This window comes from Panicum hallii, chromosome 9 (genome assembly GCF_002211085.1).
Source record: "Panicum hallii strain FIL2 chromosome 9, PHallii_v3.1, whole genome shotgun sequence".
NCBI lineage: Eukaryota > Viridiplantae > Streptophyta > Magnoliopsida > Poales > Poaceae > Panicum > Panicum hallii.
This window is the reverse complement of record NC_038050.1, coordinates 66,848,112-66,861,090: the sequence shown is the minus strand read 5'-3', so window position 1 is coordinate 66,861,090 and position 12,979 is coordinate 66,848,112. Positions and strand designations below refer to the sequence as shown.

The following is a 12,979-nucleotide window of genomic DNA, read 5'->3' as shown; positions in this document are numbered from 1 at the left end:
TAGAAATCCACCATTTACCGGCTCATCTTTTAACGATCCACAACCTTTGTAGGACCTGGTCCAAACAGGCCGTAAGCGATGCATCAACGAACCATGGCGACCGGTCCCAGATTACCATTTATGGGGGGAACGATGAACGCACGCTTGCTGATGTGATTGCAGACGATCTACAGTACCGGCACCAAATATTCTCCCCAGCATTTGCTGCCTGATTGCCCATGCAGCACGTGGCAGGAACCTACGCGGCAAAAAAAGAAAAGAAAAGAAAAGAAATCCTACATCTCGAGCCCGGGCCTTATCTTAGAGAGACATCCGTCCCTCAACAACCATGGAAGCGAAATCTTTGCTTGCCCGAATAAAATATAGCAGCGGCACCTAATATAAACAGCACTGAGTAGACGCTAATCGCGGCCCATGCTAAACTGCTTGACAAGTTCGTCTGAAAGAATAATGCAGCCCAGATCCAAATAATGGTCTTATCAAAACAAAATCCTCCGTCAAGATGATACCGGCTGAGCTCCAGCAATGAGGTGCGTGCTCGATCCGTTCGTTGGCTCGCTCAACAACCATGTCGTGTGTACCAGTGCAGCTAATGGCTCCTCTCCGGTGCGTGCTGTCCGCTGGATCACGGGTTCAGAGATTCACACTTCACCCCGGCACCAAATGAACGCAAACTGCAGCAGACGATGCACAAAATTGTTTTTTTAGGGGAATATTTTCTTTTTCGAGGGGAAGATGCAGAAAATTGTTGCACAGTGGCAGACAGTAAACAAGGACGACAAGATTCACGCGGCGGCCAGGAGATGGAGATCACACGGCGAAGGATTGAACTTTTCCGGTCGGGCCACGCTGCCGGCTGACAGGAGGGAGTTAACAATGGTTGGCTGGTTGCGATCTGTGGGCGATTACGACGATCTCCGTGAGCTGTGACAGGCAGAAAGGCCGCCGTCGCCCAGCTGGGGGAGGCGCCCGCCCAGGCCCCAGGGAATTTTCCTCGCCCACTACTTTACGGATGCCGATGCCGCTTTGGGTTCTGGATCAGGGGATCGCGCGCGATCGGGCCCCGTGACGACGCGACGCCTCCTGCCGTCCTGCGCCGCCGTGTCATCAAGTTTCGCGGTTACCGCCTCACCGGTCAGGCGGTCCCACCGCCAAAATGAGAGGAGCGGGGGTGAAGAGAGCAACAGAAAACTCGATAGAGCGAGACCGCGCTGTTTGTGGACAGACAGAGAGGACGGGACGGGACGGGACGGGAGAGAGCCATGAGCCCACGGCTTATTAAGCTCGCACCTTATGGGCTTCGTGGTTTAGAGGAACGAGGTGGTCTGTGATGACTTTGTATTTAGCCCAACAATGTAACCACGAAACTGGGCTGTAGATGGGCCAAATGATCGCTGGAAGTCGATGCTTCTTCCTTCGTCAGAAACAACAAATGGGGCTAGCCTACCAGGCCTTTTTTGATGTGATATGCTCATAATCGGTTATCACCCTTTCCCTTTAATAAAAAATAAAAAAATAAGTTGTGATCCGGAATGAAAACACGTGTCTGCTGTTAAAAAAAACTCCGGCTGCTCCAGCACTCTTTTAATCCTCCCAGAGAGTGAGAGAATAAAGTGTATGATTGGTTTGTGGCCAAAATCTGTCCTGCCAAAACATGGGCTGGCCAAATCATGGGCATGCTAAATTTATTGGCCAAAACATGGGCAGGAATTTTGGATAGCACTTGGTTGGATGCCTAAATATGAGCAAGAATTTTTGGATAGCACTTGGTTGGGTGCCAAAACATGGGCAAGAACTTTTGGATAGCACTTGCTTATTGGGTGCTAAAATATAACAGCCAAAATTTTGGCCACCAACTAATTTTGTTGTCAAAATACCTATGCCACTTGCCACTGTCCATGATTCATGCTATCATATAATATTAGAACATGTTATTTACATAACAACTGTTCGGGCCTACTGATGATATATTTACATTTGTATATATTATGCAAATGAGTTAATGAAGTCCAGCCACCTTGATCAACACAAAATAATATTATGCTGGAGGAGTACATCTTTCTTGACCACATACAATAGTTCTACGTAACATGCTCCTATCAGCCGACAACACTTCCAAAATAGCATAAGCAAGTGCATCGATATGATGTCCACCTAGAGCACGTCCAAAATACCAAAAGCTGCAGCATCCATATTCACTCAGAGCTATCATATTCACATGCATACCCACCACTAGCACCATACTTGGCACCTAAGTAATCAGTTACCCAAGTTCCAAATGACTGACCAGATGCAGCATTCAAGTAGTTGCGCAAGTACATCTGCTCCGGCTTGGAAAGAAAGGTTGCAATATCAACCTTATCCCGTGGTGGGAAAGGTATATCCTCAATACGCTTCCAAAGAGTAGCATAAGGATCAGCAGGTGCAGGGGCACTAGATGTAACAGAATTGGCCAGCATGACAATACTTGATGCAATTTTATCATTCTCTAATGCGTTGGCACGTTTTTCTTTGTGCTTTCGAAGCTTCTTCATAGGCGATTTCATGTTTTTGTGCTTGAGACCAGAACTGAAGGCTAGATCAGGTGAATTGCTACGAGCAATAGTGTCAGAATCATTCTCACCATGCTCAACGGTAAATGAATCATCAGTCTCTGTTTCAGATCTATCATCTTCTGCATCTGAAATGTATTGGTCAATAGCTAAGAATCCATTAGCTTGGTCAGATTCTCCAAATGGCTCTTCCATGAGCTGGAAGAATTTGATAGGTCGAGTAAGATAGTTGTATTTCAAAGTCTGCAATAAATATTAACCAGTGAGTTCAAAACATGAACTCAGAAACGAAGTACACATTATTGCGAAAGCTAGTGACTATGTACATGTCATAGTGAATTTTCGTCAACATAAATGTATGCAACAGATAAACTTACCCCAAGCTTGGAAGGTGATTTCTCTGAATATGGTAGATTGAACTTGCGAGACGCTGCATCAAAACCATTGCCACTCTTAGCCAAAGCTTGCCTTATCCAGTTCCACTTCTCCTTTAATGCCCTGAAGTGACGATAAACTTGATGTCTGGTAGCTCCTATTCCAAATCTGGCATTCAAAGCTTCTGCACACAGATGATGGTGGTGTTGCTTCCACCTAAAGGTAGCAGGTTTGTCCTTTTGGTAGTCAACATACCACTGAAGCATAAACTCAGTGCTGTCATCAGTCCATGTTTTGTACTTCTCACGATATACAACATCAGCACTTCCAACTTTGTTTTTCTTGAGAGGAGCATACTTTACACGATTGGCTCTAGTCCTCTTGTCATTTTGGTTCCTCCACCAGAAGACCAACAGTAGAACAAGAACAGCTAGGGCCTTTTTCCTCCACATACGGTAATAAAGGAATTCATGCTGATTATTGTCCATCTACGTACATGCCTATATCCAACATCCACAAGCAAAAAGAAAAAAAAAAGAGGCTGCAAATCATATATCACCAGCCAAGTAAAACATTGTTGAAATAATAAATGACACAGGAAGAACTAGTGCATAGCATAGATCAACAGCCAATAAATTGATTCTCTTTGGTAAACACAATAACTGAAATATTGTCCATCAAGCGTGAATAAATTTACGGTAATGATAATAAAAAATATACTAAGATATCTACTTGTCTGCTAATACTTTCACATTATGATAATTTTGTTAGGACTTTACAAAATACTTACTGAAATTATATGAGAAGCTGCGGATATCTTTGCAAGGTCTGCACAGAATATGAGCAGGATGCTATGGCTTTGGGTGGCAAGTGTCTTACCTGTGATACTATGGCAAGTGCTCAGGCTTTAGACAAGTAAATCAGAACCAAAAAGCTAGCAATAATTGGTAAATAGCACTGGATAAAAGTCTCAAGAAATGCTATCAATGGAGAGGTGCAGACAACCTGAAGGAAGTGGACAGACAAACACATGAACCAAACGAGCGCCAATTTTTGGTCCATCCTAACTTTGGCAGGGCAGGTTTTGGCTCTAAACCAATCAGGCCCAAAGGTTCCATGGTTAAGGGCTAGGAGAGAGTTCGATTCATGGAAAGAATGCTAGTGGGCAATGTTGGACACAAAGAACGCTCCTTGTTTTCTTGGAAACATCCATCTTTGCGCCAAGCATGGCCTTGGCGTGAAACACAGGAGTTGAGCATGTGGTAGGTCCACCCGGCCATGAATCCATGATGGATAGCAGTGTAACCACTAGAGACCACCGAAGAGCCAAGCGCATCTAGAAAAGTATCTGCCCGATCATATGTCACCAGCCAATTTATGGGTGGGCCGTATTTGCTCGAAAAGGTTGCATCTGATATTTGCTGGTTTTGGATTGAATCCCCCATTTTTTTTTAAAAAAAAGATGGATGAATCATGGGTGCATACTCTGTGCGTCCGTGGGACCCACTGGTTATCGCATAAAACCAAGATCCACCGCCCCTCTTGCGCTTCTGAAAATGAGGTGAGATGGTGACCGCTGAACTGCTGGCCGATAGTAAATACAACGCATCTATGAACTACGACTGCCCGATCTTGTGCGGTTGTGCTGCAGCATTAGCAGCAGTGCGGATTAGACCGTGCCAGCGACAGCTGCTCGCATAAAAAAAAACAGAGTGCAAACAAAGTCCCCGAAGCTTATTCAACAACAACCGCCGAGCAGAGTCAGTTCTTTACGAGCAACTGCACACATCAAGCACGCAACACTGACGAAACGGCGGAATTCTGTACACGGAGACGCAAACGAACAAGGGGATCAAATATATTTGCTGAATATTTGCTCAAGTTTAATACAATTTGCGTCGCTCGTGGGGCGACTTTGGAAGATGGATCCCGACCGTTTCTCTCGAGGCAAAACAAGCAATCCTGCCACTGGAAGCATTCAGAGCCCACAAGCTGCGCAACACGTCTGCACTCGCCGCGGGAGAAGATCAGAAGAGTATGCAGAGACACTGACGGATTGCTCGTTTCCCCACCACGTCCACCATCACCCAAGAAGAACTGAAGAAGAGCATGCAACGAGACAGAACAAGTCGCTTTCTTCTCAAACCTGGACTGCATTATTGCTGCCGCCGTCAGCCTTATCGCCAGTGTAGATTAGGTTAACCTAGATCCTATCACAACACCAGGCCAAAGGTCATACATACACATCCACGATCCAAAGCGGGGGACGTCACACACCATACGTTTTTACAGGTCGCCGGCGACGGCGTGCGAGGCTATGCGACTATTCTTCTGGAAGCTTAGCGCCCGGCCACAGGTGAGCCCAGTGGCTGGGGGGAGCCCCGGGATCTTTGCGTTTCCATCCAAATGGGAAGGTTCCGCGGCCCGACGGCGACAGCGAGGGGCCGCCCCAGCCGTAGGCGCGGGAGATCTTTACGCTGTCACCAGCACTGGTCGGTCTCCCAGGTGCGGCGGGAGCGGCGCGCCGGGAAGGAGGGCGAGCGGCCGAGCGCCGCCGGGTGCGCGCGGCGGCGCCCGGCGGAGAGGAGGAGGCGGCGGTCGTAGTCGGCGCGCTTGTCGGGGTCGGAGAGCGTGGAGTAGGCGGCGTGGACGCGGATGAAGTCCTCGGCGGAGGAGGAGGCCGGGTGCGGGGCGGCGTCCGGGTGGACGGCGAGCGCCAGGCGGCGGTACGCGGCCTTGATCTCGCGCGGGCTGGCGCCCGGGCGGAGGCCGAGGACGTCGTAGAAGGAGGAGCTGGCGGCCGCCGCGTGGTCCGGCGCGGTGACGGCCGCGGAGGCGGAGAAGGACGCGGAGAGGGGCGGCGGCCCGTGGAGGCGCGGGGAGGGCGGCGGGGACACGGCAGGGGAGCCGGGACGGAAGGCGAGGAAGCTGGGCGACAGCGCGGGGCGCGGGGAGATCATGCTGGCGCTGGCGGTGGAGTGGCGGGACGGAGGAAGGATCGGGATTGACCGAGCTTGAGAGAGACGCCGGAGAAAGATTTTGAGAGGCGGGTTGGATCGATGCAGGCTCCTCCAGCCCTTTTATTTGGCTCGCGTCGCTTTCGCCGTGGGCTGGGCGCCCGCTGGTCAACGATTTCTGTGGGCTGCCCGTATTGGCTGCTGTGCTGGTTGACATTCTTGGCAACCGAGATCGAGGGAGGGGAATCTCAACCCTCGGTGTACCACCACGGGCGATGGACGGACCAGATCACGAAACAGGGGTACTGGAGCCCGTCTGGGCATGTCCATCCCGGGCTCCCAGCCCAAGTCCCATGCCTGTCCACTGGGCCCGGGTCCACTTGAGATAAAACCATCTCGTCCCCCCCCTATCCCGGCTAATCCGGTACCCCGTCCCGCCGCCGCCGGAGTAGGAAGATGCTCTCGCTGCGGCCACCCCACACCACGTTCCCACGCACCTCGCCGTGGCTGAGGTGGGGCCGCCTCGGCGGAGCCGCCGCGCCGCACTGTCTCAGCGCCGCGGCACCGGCGTTAGCACCGGAGACAGCCGCGGGGCCGGGGAGCGTCTCCTTCCCGATTCTGGTACGCATTCCGCCGGTCGTCCCCAATGTGCGGCTAACCTGTTTGATGAAACGATGCGCTGGAGGTACTGCCTCTGTTAATCTACATAATGGTTTCCAACTAGCACCAACGTGTTCGATGTAATGCCACAGCGCGGTTCGCCGTCTTAGGCCTCGCCGGTGGCTCTGACTGCCTTTTGTGGGATTCAGATGTGTCTTTTGATCCATGGGGTCTTCAGAAGATAAATTTGCTTACAACCTAATGCCTGACCAAATGTGCCCACGAGTTGCGATTGTACATCTACTAGGGACGACAATGTCAGCGACAATACCTTTCTGGAGAAACAATGTCTCATTATTAATGTAAAAATGTTTTTATTGGGTCGATGAGTTACTTCACTTTCAGATTTTCTGTTACCATTTCTCTGGAGAATTTAAATGAGGAAGCATACCGCCATAGACATAACCTGGCTCTCACAACACGCACATGTGCAGACCTCTAACACAAGCTAGGTTTCTTGTTAGCTGATCATATTGAGGTTTTTGACTTGGTCATATGAAGCTCGGTTTCCTTGCTGCAAAGGAGGCTTCTTCAGCTATCGCGTTTGCTTCTGTAATTCACATAAAGCAAGTGCAAAGTCACTAATGTCTTCAGATTTTCTTTTCCTCAACGAAACTCCTGCTCAACAATACTTTGTGCTGATAGTGACTTGTCTGGGTCATCAGAAATATCAGAACTATAAAGAATTTGATAAGATCTTAGAGAGAGGGATTTGGAACGAGAAAGACGGAAGCCTAGCTGATCAAGTATGCCCATGTGTAATTATTTAAATGTTAAGAGGTGGGCAACTCGTTTAGTACTTTACGTAGGTAGTTCCTGCTGTTTTTTAATGAAAGAACTTCATACTTTACAAGGGAAACGAAAATATTTTAGCTCATGTTGTAACAGTTCTGGTGTCCAAACTTTTCAGCACTTCTCAGTTCAGACATTGAATATGGCTATGCTCAATGTCAATGTTTTATTTATGCAGTGGATGCATTTTTGTACAGTAATAGCTGTTCAGAATTCTTCTATCTTGCTGGTATGATGAGACCCGATCTTTTTAGTACTTAGTCTGTCAATTTGTTCCATTATGTAGGTGAATGGCTGCACTGGTAACATGGGGCTATCTGTTGCTGAGGCTGCTGTTCGTAGGGGCCTTCACCTAGTCCCCGTTTCATTCAGTAGTAGAGAGAAGGTTAAAAGAACAATACAAGTTGGACAAACGGACATTCGTTTATATGGTCCTTCTGCACGTGAAGATGTTCTTTCATCTGTCGCTGATGAATTCCCAGATGTCATTGTTGTGGACTACACAGCACCTGATTCTGTGAACTGTAAACAGTTTAATCCTGTTATTTTCTCAGTATGTTATACAAAGTTCTTTGTATAAGTTATCATTATTTTACCTTATGAGATCATGATATCACAGTTTGAGAAATTCCCTCAGTCTTCTTGCTAGTTCATGCTAAACATGCTGGTGTTCATATAATATCTCTTTGCTGCTATGTTCAAATCAAAGTGTACATTCAATTTGTTAGGTCTATGTTAATTATTACATTCCCGTTCTTACATGGCAAGATAACAACAATTATAAGAATAATATATTTGGGTTCATTCTAGCTGAAAGCCTTGACCTCTTGCTTTTAGCTTTTGTTGTGTGGAGGGAGGGAATCTGAAAGCAAATCGCAGATGTTTTGTTTTGTTCTTCCTATTATGCGCCCCCCCCCCTCTTGTTGTTTTGAAGGCTGTATCTGCTTAACCATTATTCTTCTTAATTGAAACACAAAAAATACTCTTCATTATGCAGCTAATGCTGAGCTCTATTGCAAGCTTGGTTTGCCATTTGTGATGGGCACAACTGGTGGGAATCAGCAGTTACTCTACAAGTCAGTGCAAGATTCAAAAAACTATGCACTAATATCTCCACAGATGGGAAAACAGGTATATTAAAAAAGAATTATCTATTTTAATAGAAGTTAACACGTTAGTTTGTCATTATTGTACTTCAAAATGTTGAAAACATGCACGAATTGTATAATTTTCTTTCATTCTTGATCAGGTGGTTGCATTTCTTGCTATAATGAGAATCTTTGCCGAGCAGTTTCCAGGGGCCTTTTCAGGTTATCATTTAGAGGTACAATTCTACCTTCAATGTTTCTGTAGGAATCAAAGGTTAAGATGATGGTTCGTTGTGTTAGGGATTTAGACTTTTACAGGACCAGTAATGTATCATCTGTCAAGCTTGTCGAATGTCTTGGGGAAAAATGCTCGGTAATTTAAGTTGCTTTGCTGGTTCTTCAATTAGTTGTCTAGCATGAACTTATTTTAGACCATTAGGCTAAAGACGTTTTTAGTGACCGAAATGTGATCTTTGGTCATAGCATCTACCAAATCTGCAATTCTGAGTGCCAGGATTTCCTTTTTCCAGGTTTTAGAATCCCATCAAGCTAGCAAGAAGGACACATCTGGTACAGCTAAAGATGTGATTGCTTCTTTTGAGAAATTAGGTGTGCCATATGATATGAACCGGGTATGCTTTATATTTATGCTTGAAATTTTATATAAATTATTCATGTTATGAGAAAAACAGCTGTTTGTGCTCTGGAAAACAGATCAATGCAGTTAAACTATCACTCTATTTCCATGGATCAAGATGTCTTGTAAATTTTTGTAGCTGTTCTCATGAACTCTCGTGGCTATTCATTTTCAAAGTTCATGTATTGAAATAGTAATTTTAACTAATAACTAAATCCGTTGTAGGATTCTATTTGCATGAGGTTGTAGTGGTGTAAGTAATTCTCGGAAAGAACTGTATAATTTGACCCAATAAAAGGTGGCTCCTTACAGTCGAAAGTCAGTACGTAAGTAGGATCTCTCTCTCTCTACCGGTATATGGTATGTGCATAACTGACCGAACAATTATGTGGATTTCCATGAAAATAGTTCCATCATTTATCAACATAAGGATCCATGGTTTCATTTTCAGAGTTGTCCGATGAGCACACTGTTTGATTTGGTTTACTGATGTTTTTTCCCTGTCTTGTTCTGTTGCATTTTATCCTCAAAAGAAAACAGAAAACCTACTAGATTTTTGCTTATTACCTTTGCTAGCAGATGGTTAAGATTAGAGATCCTGATCAGCAGCTTGAGATGGTGGGTGTCCCTAAAGAGCATATTGAAGGGCATGCATTCCATTTGTACCATCTCACTTCTCCTGATGATAGGTAATGACCATTCTCCTGAAAATTGATGGTACTGATAATAAAGGAATTCTACTCATTCATGGATACTTTTATAGGTTCTTTAATACATCAGACCAATTTGAAGGTTGTTATTTTTTATCCATGTTGATTTTGCTGTATTCCTCTTTCAGTGTTTCATTTGAGTTCCAGCACAATGTTTGTGGCCGTTCAATCTACGCTGAAGGAACTATTGATGCTGCAATATTTCTGCATAGGAAGGTTGTTTGATGTGTTGCTTTGATTATTTTTAAATGGTAGCACTGCGTTACAGATACTGCTGTCTACTGGTATCTTACCCAGATTTTTCTATTGTAGGTACAATCAAAGGATTCTAAGAGAATATACGACATGGAGGATGTCTTGCGAGAAGGATACATGCGATAAAATTTACTGATTAGTTGTTCATTAGTTTGAAGCAACGTACTGTTTTTTTGGTTGTCTGTGGGGAAGTATTAGATACTTACTAATAGAGCCTCTGTGTGAACTAAATAAACAGTTAGTCTGTACTAAGTTCTTCAAGTTTCTATCAAAATTGAAGAAAAAATATGTTAGAAATAAAAAAACTACACATTAAAAAGTACATAACTTTCTTTTGGGTGCCAAATAACAATCAATACATTGTTCTAATAGCTAATTGAGAAAATTCGTGAGCTGCCGTATTACAAAGTGTAATTTACATTCTCCTTGCACGTCAGACTCTGGATGAAATCTCTTCAGGATTTGGTTTGATGAAGTAACGTGCATCATTTTATGCCTTTTTTTCTTATCAAACTGCCTTTTTTTGTGGTTTCAATTCATCATGTTGGCAATCTTATAAAGGTATAATTTACTCAAAATTTGGATCTTGAAGGAGTAGATGCACGGGATTGGCTTCACAACTTGAATATCCTTGCTGGTGTGTTTGTAGTCAATGAACGGAAAGTTATTCCTGAAGCATGACCGTAGTTTGAGTGAAGTATGATTCCCTTAACTAAGATTTGGTTGCCCATCATCAGAGTAAGCAACGTTAGGGTATTGCTTGAATAAGTGCGGTGGCATACGAAAAGTCAAAACGTAGTTCATCATTGCAAAAAAGGGGAAATATACAATTACAAAAAAGGGGGGATAAATCAACACAAGAACATTAGTAGCACCAAGCATGCATGTTGTTTCTTATTACACAATAACATGCTTTAAGGGCTATATGATGGTTCAAATTTCCATTTTCTTAACGCAGTTAACAGAAAATTACGCAAGAGATTTAATAATCTCCGATATATAGAGCACGCACTCTAAATTAACGCTACCTCACGCTGAAAAATCAAGCTCACAGCCATCTCAAAAAAATCAAGCTCATAACCTTTATTCCGAGGCCTCTGCATAACCTGCAAAAGCCAAGAAAACCCTGACCAAGCTTTTCGTGCTCGGTCTCCTGCGCGACAGGAGGAAACAAAGGGAACTTCTTGAAGAGTGGGAGCAGCTTCTTAAAGAGCTACGGGTCAGTGACAGCGTTGCGCTGCGCCGGCGGATGGTAGATGGGCGTTGGCTTCGGCGGCGTGTGCTCTGGAGTTGATGGTGGCGTGTACACCGGCGTCGACGGAGGCTTGTGCTCTGGCACTGGCACCGGCGGCTTGGTGACAGGCGGCACTGGCAGGGAGTGGTCGTGATCAGGCCCGTGAGGGATAACCACGGGCTTGCGGATCCCTACATGGTGGATTGGTGGTGCTTGTGGAGGAAAGGGTAGCAAAGGAACGCCGAAGCGCACTCGGGCGAGGTGCGGTGCACCTTGCCGCCGAGCGCGACGAACGTCTTGTCGTCGCCGTCGTGGACGGGCGGCGCCGCGATGATCTTGGATGGCTCCTGCCCGGGGCACGGCGCGCTCGACGTGCTGTGGAGCTGCGGGAGTCATTCCCGCTTCGCTGTCGTGCTAGGACGATCTCCATCTGTACCACTTGCTCGGATTGGTTGAGGTAGGAAACGGTGTGGATGGGTCGGGAATCCAATTCTACGGTCGCGCGCTACAGCGCTTCGTAGCGCGCGATGCGACACGCGGACCGGCAGACAGCTGCGAAGAGCTGCCTGCACTTTGCACCCATTTATTTTCTCTTTTCATTTCTATTCCTTTACATTCCATAATAGCAAGTGCTATAATTTTTTGGCATGCCTTTTTTTCTTTCCCAGATTTTCCCTTTTATTACCTTCTATTATATCTGAAGTTTTCTTGACAACTTTTATATGGAAATCGTACTAAGAGATCATACTGCGGATTGTACTTATAAGTTGTCTGATTAAAGGTTGTGTGAGAAATCTTTCCGATAACATCTTCATACAATTTGTGCTAAAAAGTTGTCCTCTACAAGTTATTTGAAAAAAAGATGCATTAAATTTGTTTGTATCGTAAAAGTTGTGCTAAAAACATATTCTTCAAGTTGTTAGGAAAGAGTTATACGTAAAAGTTGTGTGTACAATAAAAGTTATGATAAGAATTTACCTCACAGAAGGTGCATAAAAAGTTGTTAGTAAAATCATGTTTACGAGTTATAATTTTTCAAAAATAGAAAGCTGCAGAGAAAAAAAAATTTAGAAAAGGAAAAATAGATGTTGTTGGAGATCGTGCGCCAGCAGCGCTCCTGGCGAGCGCGCGCTGATTAGCAGGCCCGGGTGGGGAGCAAGGGGTGGCAGTGGCAGCGACATGTGTTTATATAGGCGCCGAGGACTGAAACGAGTGAAGGCAACAAGCAATGGCGCAGCTAAATTGGGCGCCGCTTTTGTAGATCGCCGGTTAATATGGCTGAACGCAATGCGATCACGCTTCCTTCAAGCCTACTACTCCTCCAGCTATTCTCGTACTCACTGTTAATTGTTCGAGCACATCTGCACATGGACTGCTCACCGTTTTGTGGCGCCCCTCAAATCATGCGAAATTCTCAAAAGCCAGAGATACATGTAAATTACTACTCCGTAGATTCTGGATTTCATGTAAGTTTTTCTTTTACATCGAACTTGGTGAGATTCATATCTCTAGGGACAGACTGACAGTCACACTCAGTTGAATGCTTTGTCTCTGCCGTTTTACCACTGACATTGTGCTTCATGTCGTAGAAATTCTCTGCCAACTAGCCCTGGGCTGGCTGTTGCAACTTGGTAATCACAAGTTTAAGAGGACGCTTGATGATCACCAGAACCTGAACCACCATGCCATGTGTAACGGGACAAACAAGAAACCAGGTGG

The 12,979-nt window shown here is 45.5% G+C and overlaps 3 protein-coding genes and 1 pseudogene across 6 annotated transcripts; 1 reads left to right on the top strand and 3 right to left on the bottom strand.

The window, feature by feature from the left end:
- Nucleotides 1–2,195: 2,195 nt before the first annotated feature.
- LOC112873363 lies at nt 2,196–3,415 on the bottom strand. Its single transcript, XM_025936333.1, has 2 exons — nt 2,930–3,415; nt 2,196–2,795 (listed from the first exon to the last, which is right to left on the bottom strand). Exons 1-2 carry the CDS (start codon nt 3,413–3,415, stop codon nt 2,196–2,198), a joined length of 1,086 nt encoding a protein of 361 aa, XP_025792118.1.
- A 1,629-nt stretch (nt 3,416–5,044) lies between these two features.
- LOC112874786 (chaperone protein dnaJ 11, chloroplastic) lies at nt 5,045–5,915 on the bottom strand. Its single transcript, XM_025938313.1, has one exon. It carries the CDS (start codon nt 5,885–5,887, stop codon nt 5,408–5,410), a length of 480 nt encoding a protein of 159 aa, XP_025794098.1. The 5' UTR covers nt 5,888–5,915; the 3' UTR covers nt 5,045–5,407.
- A 76-nt stretch (nt 5,916–5,991) lies between these two features.
- Nucleotides 5,992–10,353, top strand: LOC112874785 (probable 4-hydroxy-tetrahydrodipicolinate reductase 2, chloroplastic). Of its 4 annotated transcripts, none has more exons than XM_025938309.1 (8): nt 5,992–6,505; nt 7,623–7,860; nt 8,334–8,467; nt 8,586–8,660; nt 8,955–9,056; nt 9,641–9,750; nt 9,900–9,987; nt 10,084–10,353. In XM_025938309.1, the coding sequence occupies exons 1-8, from the start codon at nt 6,341–6,343 to the stop codon at nt 10,150–10,152; spliced, it is 981 nt and encodes a 326-aa protein (XP_025794094.1). In that variant the 5' UTR covers nt 5,992–6,340; the 3' UTR covers nt 10,153–10,353. The 4 variants fall into 4 exon arrangements, with proteins under 4 accessions (XP_025794094.1, XP_025794093.1, XP_025794097.1 ...); XM_025938308.1 differs by having other exon boundaries at nt 9,638–9,750; XM_025938312.1 differs by having other exon boundaries at nt 6,363–6,569; nt 9,638–9,750.
- Nucleotides 10,354–11,113: 760 nt separating this feature from the next.
- Nucleotides 11,114–12,842, bottom strand: LOC112873362 (annotated as a pseudogene).
- Nucleotides 12,843–12,979: the final 137 nt, after the last annotated feature.

What these genes read in the sequence shown, in the direction of transcription:
- LOC112874786 (XM_025938313.1), bottom strand. Translation starts at nt 5,887, where the DNA reads ATGATCTCCCCGCGCCCCGCGCTGTCGCCCAGCTTCCTCGCCTTCCGT.
- LOC112873363 (XM_025936333.1), bottom strand. Translation starts at nt 3,415, where the DNA reads ATGGACAATAATCAGCATGAATTCCTTTATTACCGTATGTGGAGGAAA. An exon ending in AATCACCTTCCAAGCTTGGG is followed by an intron (nt 2,796 to 2,929) that starts GTAAGTTTATCT and finishes TATTTATTGCAG; the next exon opens with ACTTTGAAATACAACTATCT.
- LOC112874785 (XM_025938308.1), top strand. Translation starts at nt 6,341, where the DNA reads ATGCTCTCGCTGCGGCCACCCCACACCACGTTCCCACGCACCTCGCCG. An exon ending in CTCACTTCTCCTGATGATAG is followed by an intron (nt 9,751 to 9,899) that starts GTAATGACCATT and finishes TTCCTCTTTCAG; the next exon opens with TGTTTCATTTGAGTTCCAGC. An exon ending in CAATATTTCTGCATAGGAAG is followed by an intron (nt 9,988 to 10,083) that starts GTTGTTTGATGT and finishes TTTCTATTGTAG; the next exon opens with GTACAATCAAAGGATTCTAA.